At 38.4% G+C, this 22,131-nt stretch overlaps 1 protein-coding gene across 2 annotated transcripts in view; it reads left to right on the top strand.

Moving 5' to 3' along the window:
- VTI1A (vesicle transport through interaction with t-SNAREs 1A) overlaps positions 1–22,131 on the top strand; it is an 854,126-nt gene that overhangs the window by 492,359 nt on the left and 339,636 nt on the right. Inside the window, exon 7 of one of the 2 annotated variants that reach the window (XM_053692739.1) lies at positions 8,565–8,626. In XM_053692739.1, coding sequence (XP_053548714.1) covers positions 8,565–8,626 — 62 coding nt within the window. Of the gene's footprint in view, positions 1–8,564; positions 8,638–22,131 lie in introns of both variants that reach the window. The other variant, XM_053692740.1, reaches the window with a different exon arrangement.

Below are 22,131 nucleotides of genomic sequence, written 5' to 3'. Positions count from 1 at the left end.
AATAGACAACCTCCCAATGAGGGAGACAAGCTGCACCTCTTAATACCAAAAATTGGAATAAAAACTAAAATATAAGTATGATAAACACACAAGAGGGCGCTATAACAACTGAGTGGTACAAAAGATTATCAGTGATAAAAACAATAACAAACAATGTATATGAGAAACTGTGAATAGATCATGGACTCTCACCATAAAGACGATATAACTATTGATATTCAGTCCCAAACATGTGTACAATGTTCATATGTCCAATGTCCCAATGATGTGAGCAGAACCAGTTGCTGCCGATAATCCTGCACTCTCCTCCTGTAAATGCCCTCTTCTCTCCTAAATGACCGGAGGCAGATCTATAGGGGTGGCGGGGAAACAAAGGCGACAAATGTGTGTATCCAGTGTGATAATGGACCCCCCTGCACAAGTATGCTATACCCAGGGTACTCACACTTTGACTTAGCACACCAATGTGCTGGTAGGCGCAGACTGGCTATCAGAGCAAGCCAGCTAGCTCTCTCCGGTGCACTCTCTCGCTGTGATAATCGTCAAAGTCTGATCCGCTGTGTCTCCTTAGTGCTGGACTCCAACGCCAACAGGAACTGGTAACGGACTAACTCCCAAGGATTGGTAATGAGGATATACTTGTCATAGAATCACATGCGATGGTATAAAATAGACTTTAATCAATATTAAAAACAACCATACAGATTCCACAAGTGAATATCAGGTATGTATTCTTTGCTACGCGTTTCTCGGCTACTTATGGGCCGTTTCTTCAGGCATATTTGTATAAACATTTGAATCGGCTATATATTGCCGCTCATTACCAAATCCTCCCTCCCCCCATCAGACCCAATAGGCGTGTAGCTTTCAGCCATTGGCTATAGACAAACATCCAGCTGATACTTAGTAACGTGATTTGTATGGATACATATACAATCCAAATTTCAAACAATGGTATGTTCATACAAAGTTACAAATATAGTTATCTACTTAGTATTACAAACATCATTATTTTCCCTCTTAAGAATGACTTTCAATAGATAAAACTTTGTGAGATCTCTCAATCTCACTTCCAATGTGCAACGCAGCTAAAAACTAAATTATATATATATGTATATAAATAAAACACCTCATGTGAGATTTGATTTCCGCTGCCAAAAAAAAAAACTGACAACTTGGATAGGATGCAGTGATTATCAATCTAGATGAAGTATATATTCAAGGTTTAATTGTATATAATTTTCTCATATGATTTATTAAAGGGACCTCCTGTCGTAAGGTAACTGTTAATAATGAATTTCTTTACGCTAATTCTTTACTCTAAATGGAACTCTTTACTTTTTAGGCTGGACAACCATATATGTCTGATAATTAAAATAGCAGTATATGAATATGTAGATTAAATAAATATGAAATAAATATAATATTAAATAAATGAAAGATCATAAGTGATAGACAAGAAATGGCCAAAAAACCCCGCAACATCTATTGCACTTTCTGAATCGATTTTAACTGAATATTTTGCTCCTATTTTGTATACCTATTGTAAGGTGTAACCCCCTCCTAAATTCCAAAGGTATAGGTGATGGGCATAGTACTATGAATAGTGTTGCTTCCCATGCGTGTAGAAGAATAGTGAGTTATATGTAGAATTATAAAACAACGTGAAAGACCATTAATGGTCAAGGTGCTACGACTATTAATTATTATATCAGGAATCACCAATAGTTCCTGATTAGGTGCATATGATTGTTATAATAGTTACAGTGATGTATGTGATGTATCAACATGATACTACTACAAGTACTAAAAATAAATGGTGAACCTTATATGTGTCGAAGTGAGAAGAATAGATAAAATTAAAAGTCATAACATGTTACTATGTGCAATATACAATGGATTATGTCCAATGTAAACTAGTATGTGCTTATATGTGTGTGACTAATATAGAACTAATCCCTGATCTAGGTTTATAATGCGTGTGTGATATATATAAAAAATTACCAACATAAATAAAATGAGGTGAGATGTACACCAAAAATTATAAAAAGATTCAAGTTAAAAAGCAGCAGAGTCTATAACTTCGTTGAGACCGTCTGGAAAAAGTGATCCAAATTTGTGGATCCAAAAAGTCTCTCTTTGGCGAAGTTTGATGAATCTATTGTACTTGTTAGAGGGTAAAATGCTTTCAATGGGGGTGATTTTGAAACTACATGGTTCCCCCTTGTGTTCTTGTATATGGTGTCTTGAGACACTATGTTTATCAGATTCATATCGAATGTTTCTGAAGTGTTCACTCCATCTGGTGCGAATGTTGCGTATTGTGCGCCCTAGGTACTGTATCCCACATTTACAGGATAATACATAGATAACGAAAGATGAGCTGCATGTGAGGTATTGTCCTATCTGATATGACCCTCCTGTCGTATGAGCTGTAATCTTTTTTGCTCCATGGGTTATATATTGACACATATAGCATCTTGATTTGCCGCATCTAAAAACACCTTTACGGCTCATTTTTTTATTATTATTATTGCTATTATTCGATGTACCTTTAATTGCTTTTTTAGAAATGACTACCTTACTGGGCGCTAATGATTGCTTAATATTAGGTGCTCTCCTATATACAATGCTAGGGGTGGAATTTAAATTTCTTTTCAGTATGGGGTCCTTAAGCAAAATGGGCCAGTGTTTTTGTAATGTCTTTTTGATAAGTTTATGGTTAGAATTATATTGAGTAACGAACAGGGGTTGTTCTTTCATGTTATTATTCTTTGGTATCTGAATATTATTGTTATTTTTACTGGGATTGAGTATTAAAGCTCTATCTCTCTCACATGCCTTCCTATATCCATTATTAATGATTTCAGGGGGATACCCTTTTTCTCTGAATCTTTCTATTAAAATTTGTGACTGTTCATGAAATGTGTCGTCTGAACTGCAGTTCCTTTTTATACGGCAAAACTGACTGAATGGAATATTATTCTTCCATTGTGAATAATGGTTGCTGGAATAATGTAAAAAATTATTGCAATCAACAGTCTTAAAGTATGTGCAAGTGCAAATGTTATGATTTCTATCAAATGAGAGGTTAAGGTCTAAAAATTCAATTCTATCTGGTTGCACACTGGAAGTGAACTGAATACCCATATCATTTTTATTTAAAAATGTACAAAAGGAATGTGCCTCCTCAATGGTCCCTTTAAAAACAAATAAAAGATCATCTATGTAGCGGCCATAGTACACCAGGTTGCCCCACCAGTTAGAGTTATATATATATCTATTTTCAAAATAACCCATGAAGAGGTTTGCAAAACTGGGGGCAAACCTGGTGCCCATGGCCGTACCTCTGATTTGTAGATAAAACTCATCTAAAAACTTAAAATAATTATGTTTTAAAATAAACTCAATAAGACTAAGCAAATATTCCTTCTGCTTAGCTTTATAATTCTACATATAACTCACTATTCTTCTACACGCATGGGAAGCAACACTATTCATAGTACTATGCCCATCACCTATACCTTTGGAATTTAGGAGGGGGTTACACCTTACAATAGGTATACAAAATAGGAGCAAAATATTCAGTTAAAATCGATTCAGAAAGTGCAATAGATGTTGCGGGGTTTTTTGGCCATTTCTTGTCTATCACTTATGATCTTTCATTTATTTAATATTATATTTATTTCATATTTATTTAATCTACATATTCATATACTGCTATTTTAATTATCAGACATATATGGTTGTCCAGCCTAAAAAGTAAAGAGTTCCATTTAGAGTAAAGAATTAGCGTAAAGAAATTCATTATTAACAGTTACCTTACGACAGGAGGTCCCTTTAATAAATCATATGAGAAAATTATATACAATTAAACCTTGAATATATACTTCATCTAGATTGATAATCACTGCATCCTATCCAAGTTGTCAGTTTTTTTTTTGGCAGCGGAAATCAAATCTCACATGAGGTGTTTTATTTATATACATATATATATAATTTAGTTTTTAGCTGCGTTGCACATTGGAAGTGAGATTGAGAGATCTCACAAAGTTTTATCTATTGAAAGTCATTCTTAAGAGGGAAAATAATGATGTTTGTAATACTAAGTAGATAACTATATTTGTAACTTTGTATGAACATACCATTGTTTGAAATTTGGATTGTATATGTATCCATACAAATCACGTTACTAAGTATCAGCTGGATGTTTGTCTATAGCCAATGGCTGAAAGCTACACGCCTATTGGGTCTGATGGGGGGAGGGAGGATTTGGTAATGAGCGGCAATATATAGCCGATTCAAATGTTTATACAAATATGCCTGAAGAAACGGCCCATAAGTAGCCGAGAAACGCGTAGCAAAGAATACATACCTGATATTCACTTGTGGAATCTGTATGGTTGTTTTTAATATTGATTAAAGTCTATTTTATACCATCGCATGTGATTCTATGACAAGTATATCCTCATTACCAATCCTTGGGAGTTAGTCCGTTACCAGTTCCTGTTGGCGTTGGAGTCCAGCACTAAGGAGACACAGCGGATCAGACTTTGACGATTATCACAGCGAGAGAGTGCACCGGAGAGAGCTAGCTGGCTTGCTCTGATAGCCAGTCTGCGCCTACCAGCACATTGGTGTGCTAAGTCAAAGTGTGAGTACCCTGGGTATAGCATACTTGTGCAGGGGGGTCCATTATCACACTGGATACACACATTTGTCGCCTTTGTTTCCCCGCCACCCCTATAGATCTGCCTCCGGTCATTTAGGAGAGAAGAGGGCATTTACAGGAGGAGAGTGCAGGATTATCGGCAGCAACTGGTTCTGCTCACATCATTGGGACATTGGACATATGAACATTGTACACATGTTTGGGACTGAATATCAATAGTTATATCGTCTTTATGGTGAGAGTCCATGATCTATTCACAGTTTCTCATATACATTGTTTGTTATTGTTTTTATCACTGATAATCTTTTGTACCACTCAGTTGTTATAGCGCCCTCTTGTGTGTTTATCATACTTATACATTATGGATCCACAATTGTTTATCATTTGTGCTGAGCTTTTATTATATTGTAATTGATTTATCCATGTTTTTAACCAATATATAAAGTTGAATTTTTACATTGGGATCTCAGGTCATCTGTATAACAACTAAGAGCACTTTACTCTCCCTTCACCTAGCCCACATTTGAGGCGCTCTGCACTAACACACTCATCCTATTTCCCTTCTTTGGGCTAGCTAGATAGCCCACAGTCAGAGCTGAAGGTGGTATTATCCCTTGGCGCTACATCTCCACAAAGTAGACTTTCAACAAAAGATACCAAGAGAACAAAGAAAATGTGATAATAGAAGTAAATGAGAAAGTTGTTTCAAATAAGAAATCTGAATCATGAAGGAAAAATGTTGTGTTTCATATCCCTTTAACTGTGTGTTTAACCTCATGGCAGGGCTTAAACACAGTTATATGCAGGCAATAGTGCAATAATATAATGCTCAGACACATTTGAGCAATTTGTTTGTTCACTATTATGTACTCTTAAAATGATAGGTACTACGTACAATATACTGTGTCACCCTAGTCCAATTAAAGGTGTTTCCTGCTTCATAGCATACGGCATTGTATAAACCACAGATGGCTACTGTATTTTCCCCTCTTTCTAGCTATTCGTTCCCACTCTAGGCACGATACGTGCTGTTTTTAGAGTATATTTTCAATCATCAAAGAGAAGTTTGAAGCAATTCTGTGACAAATGAAGCTGCTCAGAGATAAACATGCGCTAATTAAAAATTACAATTAGGAAGTATTGATGAAAAAAGCCATGTTGTAACCACCAGACAGAATAAAAAGAAACTCTTGGCTTATTTAAAATTGACTTTAAGCTCCCCAGATAAATCATGGTTTAGGAAAGCAACCGGCCTAGTTCTGTTTATAAAGTCTGAATGGATATGCAGGATATATGTTTGTTTTAAGTACGAGCAAGTTACATTTATTGTAAAAGAAACAGAAATAAAAACATTTTTGTAGAGACAGTGAACCTTATTCTAAAGAATGTCCCATAACATAAACTTACCCCAGTACTGCAGTTTTACCGATAACCCTGCAGAATTCATTTTAATAATATATTTTTTACTCCAAAGTAACACTTCAAAATCCTGCCCTTCCAACAACCACTGCATTTATTTATTTTTTATTAGACTGAAGCTCTCCAACTGCACCACTTAGTTCAGATTGTGAGTGTTCTCACAGAGCAGGATAATAGCGCAACTGGTGCACTTCTGATTGGCTGTACCGCCCAGTATGAGTCTAATAAGAATAAAAAATAGCTGCAGGCTGTGTGGCAACCATGCACAATGCTTGGAGAGCTTTTGTGGAATAAAAAATATTTTGCTAAAAATACAGTACTAGGATCAGCATAGCTGTCAATAGTTCCTGATTTCTGTTTTTCTTTTGTCCCTGGAAATGTCCCCTGCAGGAGATTTGGTGGGCTGCAGCTGAGCTGGGACATGTGGGACACAAGTTAAGGATAGGAGCTGCCGCTGCGGCTGTCCGTGCAGCAAGTACTCTACTTGATCACCCAGAGCAGGTCTAGACAGGGGCTCCTTGCTGCACCTTCTGCAACAAATCAGAAGAAAAAAACACAAACAGCTCCTCCACACTAGGTAAAGAGCTGTACTGATTTGTTGTAAAATAGGGATATTACTTGGCTACTACTGTAGATAATTATACTATTACTATCAAATGGGTGTGTTTTGATTGCAGAACTGAGTGGGCGGAGCAGTTGAACAGTAAGTTGTCAATACTCCGGTAACTTGCTCAATTTGCTGCAAAGTGCCCTGGGAATTGTTTTGAAATGTTGGAAACTATAGGGTAAAGTATAAGTTATAGTCCATTTTTTATAATAAGGTTCACTGTCCCTTTATTAATGTTAAATTCTGATACAGAAAATATGATCTACTGAGCTTATAAAATGATGTTCTGGTGGGATGGAAGCGGTTGTAAGGCTACAGTATTACTGCACTAAGCCTACACATATTAATAAAGGCCAGGGGGGCAAGCCTGTTAGTCTAATGCCCAAAGTAGCACTCAAGACAAATCTGCTAGCTGAACACATTTGTAAACCAATGACAAGAGGCATAAATGTGGAGCCACCAATCAGCAGCTAGCTCCCAGCTCTTGAGCCTACCTAGGTATAATTTTCAACAAATGTCAGTGGCAATCGGCTAATGTGAGCATGTGCAGCATACTGCTGTACAGGCAGTGGCAATCGGCTAATATGTGCATGTGCAGCATACTGATGTACAGGTAGTGACAATCGGCTAATGTGTGCATGTGCAGCATACTGATGTACAGGCAGTGGCAATCACTAATGTGTGCATGTGCAGCATACTGATGTACAGTCAGTGACAATCAGCTAATGTGTGCATGTGTAGCATACTGATGTACAGTCAGTGACAATCTGCTAATGTGTGCATGTGCAGCATACTGATGTACAGGCAGTGACAATCAGCTAATGTGTGCATGTGCAGCATACTGATGTACAGTCAGTGACAATCACTAATGTGTGCATGTGCAGCATACTGATGTACAGGTAGTGACAATCGGCTAATGTGTACATATGCAGCATACTGATGTACAGGCAGTGGCAATCGGCTAATGTGTGCATGTGCAGCATACTGATGTACAGTCAGTGACAATCGGCTAATGTGTGCATGTGCAGCATACTGATGTACAGTCAGTGACAATCAGCTAATGTGAGCATGTGCAGCATACTGCTGTACAGGCAGTGGCAATCACTAATGTGTGCATGTGCAGCATACTGATGTACAGGTAGTGACAATCGGCTAATGTGTACATATGCAGCATACTGATGTACAGGCAGTGGCAATCGGCTAATGTGTGCATGTGCAGCATACTGATGTACAGTCAGTGACAATCGGCTAATGTGTGCATGTGCAGCATACTGATGTACAGTCAGTGACAATCAGCTAATGTGTGCATGTGCAGCATACTGATGTACAGGCAGTGACAATCGGCTAATGTGTGCATGTGCAGCATACTGATGTGTACATGTGCAGCATACTTATGTACAGTCAGTGACAATCAGCTAATATGTGCATGTGCAGCATACTGATGTATAGTTAGTGACAATCGGCTAATGTGTGCATGTGCAGCATACTGATATACAGGCAGTGGCAATCACTAATGTGTGCATGTGCAGCATACTTATGTACAGGCAGTGGCAATCGACTAATGTGTGCATGTGCAGCATACTGATGTACAGTCGGTGACAATCGACTAATGTGTGCATGTGCAGCATACTGATGTACAGTCGGTGACAATCGACTAATGTGTGCATGTGCAGCATACTGATGTACAGGCAGTGGCAATCGGCTAATGTGTGCATGTGCAGCATACTACTGTAGAGGCAGTGGGTCACATGCACGATAAAGGTGCATTGATCAGTTTTACAACACTTTCCTGTTATGTGTGACTACAACATATTTTGAGTGCAATGTGTCAAGAAATTAATTAATTAATTTTATTTTTCTTCATAGCTCAGAGAAACCGATAGTAATTTGGGAAAAAGCTCCAGGATTCTGACAGGAATGTTACGAAGGTAAGAAGAAGGTAGGGCTGAATATTTATTATCTAATTCATATGAGCTGCATTTTAGGCTTTTGATACATTTAGCTTGGCTTTGTGTTAGGTTTGTTCAGATATTGCTCTCATATATACAAACTCTATGAAAAAACACTGTTATCATGTAGAGACAACAAAACCATAATTACTAGAAGACAATCACCTTATATTACTTCATTTCTTGCAATCTTCCTCTCCCGCCCTTTTTTTTTTTTTTTTTTTTTTTTTTGTTGTATTAGTGTGGCATCCAATCAAATTGTTAGCCATAACGCTCGCTCTTTCTTTCATGTAATTAGCAAGAGTCCATGAGCTAGTGACTTATGGGATATACATTCCTACCAGGAGGGGCAAAGTTTCCCAAACCTCAAAATGCCTATAAATACACCCATCACCACACCCACAAATCAGTTTTACAAACTTTGCCTCCTATGGAGGTGGTGAAGTAAGTTTGTGCTAGATTCTACGTTGATATGCGCTCCGCAGCAGGTTGGAGCCCGGTTTTCTTCTCAGCGTGCAGTGAATGTCAGAGGGATGTGAGGAGAGTATTGCCTATTTGAATTCAATGATCTCCTTCTACGGGGTCTATTTCATAGGTTCTCTGTTATCGGTCGTAGAGATTCATCTCTTACCTCCCTTTTCAGATCGACGATATACTCTTATATATACCATTACCTCTACTGATTCTCGTTTCAGTACTGGTTTGGCTTTCTACTACATGTAGATGAGTGTCCTGGGGTAAGTAAGTCTTATTTTCTGTGACACTCTAAGCTATGGTTGGGCACTTTTATATAAATTTCTAAATATATGTATTCAAACATTTATTTGCCTTGAATGTTCAAACATTCCTTATTTCAGACAGTCAGTTTCATATTTGGGATAATGCATATGAATAAATTTTTTTTTTCTTTTCTTACCTTAAAATTTGACTTTTTTCCCTGTGGGCTGTTAGGCTCGCGGGGGCTGAAAATGCTTCATTTTATTGCGTCATTCTTGGCGCAGACTTTTTTGGTGCAAAATTTTTTTTCTGTTTCCGGCGTCATACGTGTCGCCGGAAGTTGCGTCATTTTTGACGTTTTTTTGCGCCAAAAGTGTCGGCGTTCCGGATGTGGCGTCATTTTTGGCGCCAAAAGCATTTAGGCACCAAATAATGTGGGCGTCTATTTTGGCGCTAAAAAAAATGGGCGTCACTATTGTCTCCACATTATTTAAGTCTCATTATTTATTGCTTCTGGTTGCTAGAAGCTTGTTCACTGGCATTTTTTTCCCATTCCTGAAACTGTCATTTAAGGAATTTGATCAATTTTGCTTTATATGTTGTTTTTTCTATTACATATTGCAAGATATCCCAGATTGACACTGAGTCAGAAGATACTTCTGGAAAAACGCTGCCTGGTGCTGGATCGACCAAAGTTAAGTGTATCTGCTGTAAACTTGTGGTATCTGTTCCTCCAGTTGTTGTTTGTAATGAATGTCATGACAAACTTGTTAATGCAGATAATATTTCCTTTAGTAATGTTACATTACCTGTTGCTGTTCCGTCAACATCCAATACTCAGAGTGTTCCTGTTAACATAAGAGATTTTGTTTCTAAATCCATTAAGAAGGCCATGTCTGTTATTCCTCCTTCTAGTAAACGTAAAAGGTCTTTTAAAACTTCTCATTTTTCAGATGAATTTTTAAATGAAGATCATCATTCTGATTCTGATAATGGTTCCTCTGGTTCAGAGGATTCTGTCTCAGAGGTTGATGCTGATAAATCTTCATATTTATTCAAAATGGAATTTATTCGTTCTTTACTTAAAGAAATCTTAATTGCATTAGAAATAGAGGATTCTGGTCCTCTTGATACTAAATCTAAACGTTTAAATAAGGTTTTTAAATCTCCTGTAGTTATTCCAGAAGTTTTTCCTGTCCCTGATGCTATTTCTGAAGTAATCTCCAGGGAATGGAATAATTTGGGTAATTCATTTACTCCTTCTAAACGTTTTAAGCAATTATATCCTGTGCCATCTGACAGATTAGAGTTTTGGGACAAAATCCCTAAAGTTGATGGGGCTATCTCTACTCTTGCTAAACGTACTACTATTCCTACGACAGATAGTACTTCCTTTAAGGATCCTTTAGATAGGAAGATTGAATCCATTCTAAGAAAAGCTTACTTATGTTCAGGTAATCTTCTTAGACCTGCTATATCTTTAGCGGATGTTGCTGCAGCTTCAACTTTTTGGTTAGAAGCTTTAGTGCAACAAGTAACAGATCATAATTCTCATAGCATTGTTAATCTTCTTCAACATGCTAATAACTTTATTTGTGATGCCATCTTTGATATCATTAGAGTTGATGTCAGGTATATGTCTCTAGCTATTTTAGCTAGAAGAGCTTTATGGCTTAAAACTTGGAATCCTGTTATGTCTTCTAAGTCAACTTTGCTTTCCCTTTCTTTCCAGGGTAATAAATTATTTGGTTCTCAGTTGGATTCTATTATCTCAACTGTTACTGGAGGGAAAGGAACTTTTTTACCACAGGATAAAAAATCTAAAGGTAAATTTAGGTCTAATAATCGTTTTCGTTCCTTTCGTCACAATAAGGAACAAAAGCCTGATCCTTCACCCACAGGAGCGGTATCAGTTTGGAAACCATCTCCAGTCTGGAATAAATCCAAGCCTTTTAGAAAACCAAAGCCAGCTCCCAAGTCCACATGAAGGTGCGGCCCTCATTCCAGCCCAGCTGGTAGGGGGCAGATTACGTTTTTTCAAAGAAATTTGGATCAATTCAATTCACAATCTTTGGATTCAGAACATTGTTTCAGAAGGGTACAGAATTGGCTTCAAGATAAGGCCTCCTGCAAAGAGATTTTTTCTTTCCCGTGTCCCAGTAAATCCAGCGAAAGCTCAAGCATTTCTGAAATGTGTTTCAGATCTAGAGTTGGCTGGAGTAATTATGCCAGTTCCAGTTCTGGAACAGGGGCTGGGGTTTTATTCAAATCTCTTCATTGTACCAAAGAAGGAGAATTCCTTCAGACCAGTTCTGGATCTAAAAATATTGAATCGTTATGTAAGGATACCAACATTCAAAATGGTAACTATAAGAACTATCCTGCCTTTTATTCAGCAAGGGCATTATATGTCCACAATAGATTTACAGGATGCATATCTGCATATTCCGATTCATCCAGATCACTATCAGTTTCTGAGATTCTCTTTCCTAGACAAGCATTACCAGTTTGTGGCTCTGCCGTTTGGCCTAGCAACAGCTCCAAGAATTTTTACAAAGGTTCTCGGTGCCCTTCTGTCTGTAATCAGAGAACAGGGTATTGTGGTATTTCTTTATTTGGACGATATCTTGGTACTTGCTCAGTCTTCACATTTAGCAGAATCTCATACGAATCGACTTGTGTTGTTTCTTCAAGATCATGGTTGGAGGATCAATTTACCGAAAAGTTCATTGATTCCTCAGACAAGGGTAACCTTTTTAGGTTTCCAGATAGATTCAGTGTCCATGACTCTGTCTCTGACAGACAAGAGACGTCTAAAATTGATCTCAGCTTGTCGAAACCTTCAATCACAATCATTCCCTTCGGTAGCCTTATGCATGGAAATTCTAGGTTTTATGACTGTTGCATCGGACGCGATCCCCTTTGCTCGTTTTCACATGCAACCTCTTCAGCTCTGTATGCTGAACCAGTGGTGCAGGGATTACACAAAGATATCTCAATTAATATCTTTAAAACCGATTGTACGACACTCTCTGACGTGGTGGACAGATCACCATCGTTTAGTTCAGGGGGCTTCTTTTGTTCTTCCGACCTGGACTGTAATTTCAACAGATGCAAGTCTGACAAGTTGGGGAGCTGTTTGGGGGTCTCTGACAGCACAAGGGGTTTGGGAATCTCAGGAGGTGAGATTACCAATCAATATTTTGGAACTCCGTGCAATTTTCAGAGCTCTTCAGTCATGGCCTCTTCTAAAGAGAGAATTGTTCATTTGTTTTCAGATAGACAATGTCACAACTGTGGCATACATCAATCATCAAGGAGGGACTCACAGTCCTCTGGCTATGAAAGAAGTATCTCGAATACTGGTATGGGCGGAATCCAGCTCCTGTCTAGTTTCTGCGGTTCATATCCCAGGTATAGACAATTGGGAAGCGGATTATCTCAGTCGCCAAACGTTACATCCGGGCGAATGGTCTCTTCACCCAGAGGTATTTCTTCAGATTGTTCAAATGTGGGGACTTCCAGAAATAGATCTGATGGCTTCTCATCTAAACAAGAAACTTCCCAGGTATCTGTCCAGATCCAGGGATCCTCAGGCGGAAGCAGTGGATGCATTGTCACTTCCTTGGAAGTATCATCCTGCCTATCTCTTTCCGCCTCTAGTTCTTCTTCCAAGAGTAATCTCCAAGATTCTGAAGGAATGCTCGTTTGTTCTGCTGGTGGCTCCAGCATGGCCTCACAGGTTTTGGTATGCGGATCTTGTCCGGATAGCCTCTTGCCAACCGTGGACTCTCCCGTTAAGACCAGACCTTCTGTCGCAAGGTCCTTTTTTCCATCAGGATTTCAAATCCTTAAATTTAAAGGTATGGAGATTGAACGCTTGATTCTTAGTCAAAGAGGTTTCTCTGACTCTGTGATTAATACTATGTTACAGGCTCGTAAATCTGTATCTAGAAAGATATATTATAGAGTCTGGAAGACTTACATTTCTTGGTGTCTTTCTCATCATTTTTCCTGGCATTCTTTTAGAATTCCGAGAATTTTACAGTTTCTTCCGGATGGTTTGGATAAAGGTTTGTCTGCAAGTTCCTTGAAAGGACAAATCTCTGCTCTTTCTGTTCTTTTTCACAGAAAGATTGCTAATCTTCCCCTGATATTCATTGTTTTGTACAAGCTTTGGTTCGTATAAAACCTGTCATTAAGTCAATCTCTCCTCCTTGGAGTTTGAATTTGGTTCTGGGGGCTCTTCAAGCTCCTCCGTTTGAACCTATGCATTCGCTGGATATTAAATTACTTTCTTGGAAAGTTTTGTTTCTTTTGGCCATCTCTTCTGCTAGAAGAGTTTCTGAATTATCTGCTCTTTCTTGTGAGTCTCCTTTTCTGATTTTTCATCAGGATAAGGCGGTGTTGCGAACTTCTTTTAAATTTTTACCTAAGGTTGTGAATTCTAACAACATTAGTAGAGAAATTGTGGTTCCTTCATTGTGTCCTAATCCTAAGAATTCTAAGGAGAGATCATTGCATTCTTTGGATGTAGTTAGAGCTTTGAAATATTATGTTGAAGCTACTAAGAATTTCCGAAAGACTTCTAGTCTATTTGTTATCTTTTCCGGTTCTAGGAAAGGTCAGAAGGCCTCTGCCATTTCTTTGGCATCTTGGTTAAAATCTTTAATTGATCTTGCTTATGTCGAGTCGGGTAAAACTCCGCCTCAAAGGATTACAGCTCATTCTACTAGGTCAGTTTCTACTTCCTGGGCGTTTAGGAATGAAGCTTCGGTTGATCAGATTTGCAAAGCAGCAACTTGGTCTTCTTTGCATACTTTTACTAAATTCTACCATTTTGATGTGTTTTCTTCTTCTGAAGCAGTTTTTGGTAGAAAAGTACTTCAGGCAGCTGTTTCAGTTTGATTCTTCTGCTTATAATTTCAGTTTTTTTCATTATAAGATATAAACTTTATTTTGGGTGTGGATTATTTTCAGCGGGATTGGCTGTCTTTATTTTATCCCTCCCTCTCTAGTGACTCTTGCGTGGAAGATCCACAACTTGGGTAGTCATTATCCCATACGTCACTAGCTCATGGACTCTTGCTAATTACATGAAAGAAAACATAATTTATGTAAGAACTTACCTGATAAATTCATTTCTTTCATATTAGCAAGAGTCCATGAGGCCCACCCTTTTTGTGGTGGTTATGATTTTTTTGTATAAAGCACAATTATTCCAATTCCTTATTTTTTATGCTTTCACACTTTTTTCTTATCACCCCACTTCTTGGCTATTCGTTAAACTGATTTGTGGGTGTGGTGAGGGGTGTATTTATAGGCATTTTGAGGTTTGGGAAACTTTGCCCCTCCTGGTAGGAATGTATATCCCATACGTCACTAGCTCATGGACTCTTGCTAATATGAAAGAAATGAATTTATCAGGTAAGTTCTTACATAAATTATGTTTTTTCAATGTGCGGGATTATAACGGGTGATACACGCATGCGCTGTAAAAATGTATTCTTTTCAGAAGCTCAGCCAATGAGATCAATCCATCGTTTTCCTCATTGTGCGTGTGCATGAGAATATTGCGCATGAGCAGTAAAGGGAGTCACTAATGACATGAAAGTAAACAGTAAATGTTGGCTTATATTCAGATTCACTGTCTAATTGGATACCTGCCCGTAAGTTGTTAGCAGGGAATTGCTTTGTTATTAGGCTCATCGTAATGCTTGCTAATTCTTTAGATATTTTTATATCACGATTATTTTTGAAAATTGAATAATTTTAAGGAAAAATCTGGCTAATATATAATGTTTAAATCGTATAAAGGCATTAAACAGTTAACATTTTCTGTAATATTTTAAGAATGTATGTTCTTAAAATGTATTAAATTAAAACAGAGTTTATTATATATAGAGATCTTACATATGTGTTTACTTGGATAACGAGGCTTGACAGGACTGCGCATGCATGGTTTCTATAGCACCCGAGAGTGTGCATCAGGTACTAAGTGTAGAGCAGGTGGGACCACCCTACACATCACAAAAATACATGAGAGAAGATATTGTGGGTGGGTGGATGGAATGAGCATGATGAACAGGAGATAAAAAAAAAATCATTATTTAAATAAAATTCAACTTTTTTTTTTTTTTTTTTGTCCGGTCAAAAATATTTTTAGCGGGCTTAAAGGGACATGAAACCCAAATTTTTTCATTTATGATTTAGAAAGAGCAGGCAATTTTAAACAACTTTCTTATTCACTTCTATTATCTAATTTGCTTTATTCTCTTGATATACTGTGCTGAAAAGCATATCTAGATATGCTCAGTAGCTACTGATTGGTTGCTGTACATAGATGCCTCATATGATTGGCTCACCCATGTGCATTGCTATTTCTTCAACAAAGGATAGCTAAATAATGAAGCAAACTAGATAATAGAAGTAAATTGGAATATTGTTTAAAATTGTATTCTCTACTTGAATCATGAAAGAAAATTTTTGGGTTTAGTGTCCCTTTAATTGTGTCTCTTTCATGGTCAAATATTTTTTCCAAATTTAAAGATTTGGAGATTCACTTTTGTGCAAATCCAGTGTTTTATAATTGATGTAAATGTGATGTGGTTGTGACAGATTTCTGGACCTTATTTTAAGTGATTAAATATCAAGTAATTATAACATCAGTTGATCAAATGACATACATTAAAGACACATGAAAGTAAACATTAAAGGGACATAAAATAGTCTGTTTCGTTGTTGTTACAAAAAAAAAACCCCACTATGTAATGGGATTAAACTTAATAGAAATCATTGCAATATGTATTATTTATCATTTGAAAAGGATTTTGCACTTTCTTTCCTTTTAACTTCATTTGTGCAGAGTCCTTTACTTACTGTCACAGTTCCACTAGTGGGTTTGGGTCTCTACAGGAAGACTTATATAGCTTGATGTCATAAATCTTCTAGAGCAACTTGAGCTGGCTATTTCTAGCATTCACTGAACAGTAACAGAAGAGGACAGAATACAATGTAATTTCTCGGTGTGTAAGCTCCCTTATGTAACTATAGCCAGTGGCTGCGCTGAGAACTTCTAAGTGCTCATTTTGCAAGAAAACAAATAAGTTGTTTGCTTTTTTTAACACAATCTTTCTTTTTATATTTACTTTAACATACTTTTTAGTAAAGGAGCACTGGTTCATATCCCTTTTAAACTTTCATGGTTCAGATAGAGCATGCAATTTTAAGATAATTTTTTAAATTTACTTTTATTATCAAATGTACTTAATTTGTTGAAAAACTTACATTGGTAGGCTCAGGAGCAGCATTGTACTACTGGGGACTAGCTGGTGATTGGTGGCTGCACATATGCCTCTTGTCGTTGGCTCACCCGATGTGTTCTGCTAGGTTCCAGTAGTGCATCACTGGTCTGGAGCTGACTTTGCTTTTGATCCATTTCCTGATGTTAAACACAGAGTTATATACAAGCAATAGTGCAATAATAAAAAGCTCTAACACGTAAGAGCATTTTCTTTTTGCATGCGTATGTCCCTTTAAAAACAGGACATACTTAGCCATTGTTATCAAATCTCGAGTCCCTTATTGCCTGGACCCTCTAACCTTTCTTCCCCAGCATGAGTTAAAAGCGCTACAGAATACAAACCTATAAAATGATCTGATTAAGAGTAATATGAATATGACACCATCTAAATGTGAAATTCTGAAGAGAGACGCACGGCAATTGAAATAGATGCTCCAGTGGCTGTAGACAATCAAACAAGGAGGGACGGCTGCCTCCCAGAAAGGCCCCTGCGACATGAACTGTAACAAATACTCTGCATACGTCTCTTGTTTTGTCAAATCTCATTAAAGGAGCCTCTCGCTTTATGTCGATTGAGCTGTCTGAAAATCATTCATCATTTTTAGCGGAAACAAAAAAAAACTGCAGTTATTTAAATAATATCATATTAATGCTAAAGTTCAACTGTCATTTACTGCTATGGTTTAATCAGAGATAGCATTTGGAGAAAATAGTTTAAGTGCTCTGCGCTTGACTTTTAGGTTAGCATCCTGAAATAAGGATTTATGACTTTCGAACACGCTTATGTTCTCCCCTCTTTCTGCTTGATCTACCTCCGTTCTCTCGCAAGACATGGACCGTTGTTACTAGTTACTTGGAGTCCAAAGAAATATTTCATCAGAATGGGCTAGAATATATTTGCAAGTCATTTTGAAAAGGTTTAATGCGCACAATTACACTAGCCTTTGACTTCTGTGTTAGCGAGACACGCTTTCGATTTTGTTTCGCCTTTCCTTCACACAAATATAACTTAAGTGAGGCCTGCAGAGGTCTCATCTGGGAAAAGATTACTGTATGTACGTTAGGAATAGGAAATAAAGAGTTTGTCATTTATCATCTTAAAGGGACAGTCTACACCAGAATTGTTATTGTTTAAAAAGATAGATAATCCCTTTATTACCCATTCCCCAGTTTTGTATAAGCAACACAGTTATAATAATATATATTTTACCTCTGATTACCTTGTACCTAAGCCTTTGCAGTCTGCCCCCTTATCTCAGTGCTTTTGACAGACATGCAGTTTAGCCAATCAGTACAGGCTCCTAAATAACTCCACGGGAGTGAGCACAATTTTAACTATATGACACATATGAACTAATACTGTCTAACTGTGAAAACTTTCAAAATGCTCCGAGCTAAGAGGCGGTTTTCAACGGTTTAGAAATCAGTTTGAGCCTAGCTAGGTTTAGCTTTTCAAAAATACCACCAAGGAAACAAAGCAAATTTAATGCTAAAAGTAAATTGGAAAGTTGTTTAAAATTTCATGCCCTATCTGAATCATGAAAGTTTAATTTTCACTAGACTGTCCCTTTAAGTTTGTGAAGCTGATAGTGCTCTTTATTTTAACCCTTTGGCTGCCAAACGCATGAAAGAACAGTCATGTTTGATAAGAAGATTTTAAAGTGATTTTACAGCAATTTTTTTGTGATGCAGTAAAAAAAAATGCTATATTGTAGCAAACTAATATTTGTGCTTTTTAATAAAGCAGTTGTTTTGGCTGTTTTTATGTATTTATTTGCCATATAGTTTTTCTATTTTTTTTATTATTATTATTATTTTTTGGGGGGGCGCATTTTTTAGGTAATTCAGCCAATACTGAATTTTTAGATAGAAGATCGTTTGTAATTTGTTAACAGAGGGGTCCTGTAGGTATTTCAGCATTTTTCTAATTAAGTTACTTCAAAATTACTTGGCTTTAATTTGAAGCTAATTACACTTATGAGTATAATTTGCATGTGTATCGCCCTGGCAAAATCTCTCAGTGTTTTAGACTTCCTCCTTGGCATAATCTTCCTGTGCTATATCTAAAGAAGTGTGGGTATTTCATTATCCATCCTCAAGGTTAACTGTTTCACTATTTTTGCCCAAAACAGATTTTTTTGGGAAAATAATACTTTTAATAATAAACTTCTTTATCTTTAAAATGAAGTTAAGAATTATTGAAGTGTCAAAAAAATCATTTTAAATGGTGTCTTGTAATATGCAATAGATTACTTTACTTTTAGAAGAGCAATATTATACATATGGTAATTTATATTCTTTTTGTAGAGAGATCACGTTCATGCTGTATTTTTGGCAGCACAATAGTTAATCCATTTATTGTTTGCTCAGTGAACTCTGAAGAGGTTAATCAAGCAAGAGATCCCTAATTGGACTGATTTCTGTTTTCTTTTTGGTAATGGATACTACCACACAACCAAAATATCAGTGGTTTAAGATTTCAAGCAAACAAGATAATTACCTCAGCCCACAATCAGTGATTAGATATCCCTTGTACAATCGGCTTATTATAGCTGATTTCATTTTGTAAAATCAGACTGTTTTAATGACTTACAGCTTTTCATCTCACCAAAGATTATACATTTATTTAAAATAGGTTAAAATGGATGAACAACCTATTTTTGTCTGATGAAATATGAAAGGGACAGTAAAGTCATAATTAGACATTCATGATTTAGACAGCATACAATTTCCATCTAAAGGGGAGGAGAGTCCACGGCTTCATTCATTACTGTTGGGAATTAAGAACCTGGCCACCAGGAGGAGGCAAAGACACCCCAGCCAAAGGCTCAAATACCTCCCCCACTTCTCTCATCCCCCAGTCATTCTTTGCCTTTCGTCACAGGAGGACGGCAGTGAAGTGCAGAAGATCGGAGTAGTCTCTTATGGAGGGTAGTACTCTTCGCATTGGGACTGGACTTTTAAGTAGTCCTGTCAGCCTTTCAGTGAGAGCCTGGTCGAAAGTTAGAGTCCGGAGATGCAGGGAGAGTCTTTCTGCAAAACCATCCTGACTCATATTAACAGCTCCACAAGCAATCAGCGTTGACGAGTTTCGCTGCCTGCTTTTTACACTCGAGTCCATGTCAGGAGCGAGGCTACTAACCTGTCACACTTGAAGGGCCGTGTTCCTGTTCCACGCCGTAGATTCTGGTAAGATCGTTTCATTTTCTATTACATAATGATAACACCGAAGACAGGGTCACAGTGTGACGCCTTTTATCTTTATAGAATCAAGGGTTAATATTCCTAGTAAGGGGATTATTCAACAGTGGGGGTTTATACATGATATTGTTTATTATGTAATTGCTGCGTTATTTGCGAGATGAGGCTCTGGCAATGTGTGGAACTTTCAGGTGACTTACGGGAGTATGACACAGCCTTTTTTGACACGTTTTCTCCTTAGGCAGGGGCGGTCCTGCCGGGCATTCCATGTGACCGGGTGGGGCTATCTATCTTCCTCTGTTGATCAGTGGTGCAGGAGACAAAACGGTTTCTGTAGTCCGGGTCATAGGAGGTGGTGAGTGCCCCGGTTATAAAGGTTCGTGCCTATTTATTAAGTTAATCTAGTCCTTAATAACAGTGCAAGCTATGAAGGACACGTTAGAGGGCTCGCCCTCTTTAACTAGGTCTCATTCCTGTGTTTATTGTGAGGAGGTTCTTGTAGATCAGCCTGCTCAACTATGTTCCACATGCCTTAATAAAGTTACAACATCTAAGAGCAAGCGGATGTCTAATACTACTGAGCCGTCCAGAAGAACCTGCGATTCCTAAGCTTAATAAGGTATATGAGGACAGGGTGGTGCCTCAGGCCTTCCCGGTTCCTGTTAAGATGGCAAATATTATTAAGAATGAATGAGAACGATAAGGTTCTTCCTTTTCCCCTTCTTCCTTTAAGAAGCTATTCCCCGTCCCGGACTCTCAGCTGGAGCTGTGGGGTACTGTCCCTTAGGTGGATGGTGCTATCTCCACGCTCGCGAAGCGGACAACTATTTCCCTTGAGGATAGTTTGTCGTTTAGAGAGCCCATGGATAAAAAGTTGGAAAATATGTTAAGGAAAATGTTTCAACACACAGGGTTTGTTTTTCAGCCGGCAGCGGCTGTATCCGTGGTCGCCGGAGCTGTGACATATTAGTGTGAATCCCTGTGTGAAATGGTCGAGGGGGAGACTTCCATCGATGAGATACAGAATAAGATTAAGGCGCTGAAGATCGCCAATTCTTTCATATGTAATGCCAATATGCAAATTATTTGCCTGAATGCAAAGGTGTCAGGTTTTTCCGTTTTAGCTTGCAGGGCTCTAACTAAAGTCTTGATCTGCAGACATGACCTCTAAGTCAAGGCTGTTGTCCCTGCCTTTTCAAGGAAATATTCTGTTCGGTCCAGGATTGGATTCGATCATATGCACAGTTACGGGAGGCAAGGGAGCTTCCCTACCGCAGGATAAGAAGGCTAAGCCTAAAGGATCTACTTTTTGCCCCTTTCGTGCAGACAGGGCCCAGCGCCAGCAGCCCGCCGCAAAAGCAACCAGTCTAAGGGAACTTGGAAACCGGCTCATTCTCGGAACAAGTCTAAGCAGAGCAAAAAGGCCGGCAAGACAAAATTGGCATGAAGGGGCGGCCCCTGACCGGTCTCCGGACCAAGTAGGAGGCAGATTATCTCTCTTCTCAGAAGCCTGGTTGCAGGACGTTCAGGATCCTTGGGTTCTGGACTTTGTCGCCCAGGGTTACAGGATAGGGCTCAGTGTATGGAGGTGATCGGACTCATGGTTTCCTGCATAGACGTCATTCCATTCGCCAGGTTCTATCTCAGACCTCTTCAATTGCTCATGTTGAGACAGTGGAACGGAGATCATTCAGATCTATCACAGCAGATATCCATGGATGCTCGGACTCGGTTTTCCCTCTCTTGGTGGATCTGTCCGGAGCAACTGTCCATGGGGACATCCTTCTTGAAACCATCCTGGGAGATTGTGACCATGGACGCGAGTCTGGCAGGATGGGGAGCTGTTTGGGGTGCCATGTTGGCACAAGGAAAATGGTCCCGGGAGGAGTCTCTTTCCGATAATTATTCTGGAACTCCGAGCAATCTACAATGCTCTGAAGGCATGGCCTCTTCTGGGGTTGTTCAGCTTCATCAGATTCCAGACCGACAACATTACCTTGGTGGCTTACATCAGCCATCAGGGGGGTACGAGGAGCTCCCTAGCTATGAGGGAGGTGTCTCGTATCTTGGAGTTGGGCGGAGTCTCACAGCTGCTCACTCTCAGCGATTCACATTCCAGGTGTGGACAACTGGGAAGCAGACTTTCTCAGCAGGCAATCCGTCCTGGGAGATTGTGACCATGGACGCGAGTCTGGCAGGTTGGGGAGCTGTTTGGGGTGCCATGTTGGCACAAGGAAAATGGTCCCGGGAGGAGTCTCTTTCC

This window comes from Bombina bombina, chromosome 9 (assembly GCF_027579735.1).
Source record: "Bombina bombina isolate aBomBom1 chromosome 9, aBomBom1.pri, whole genome shotgun sequence".
NCBI classification, from domain to species: Eukaryota; Metazoa; Chordata; class Amphibia; order Anura; family Bombinatoridae; genus Bombina; species Bombina bombina.
The sequence above is the reverse complement of the archived record's forward strand: the minus strand, read 5'-3'. Positions and strand labels throughout refer to the sequence as shown.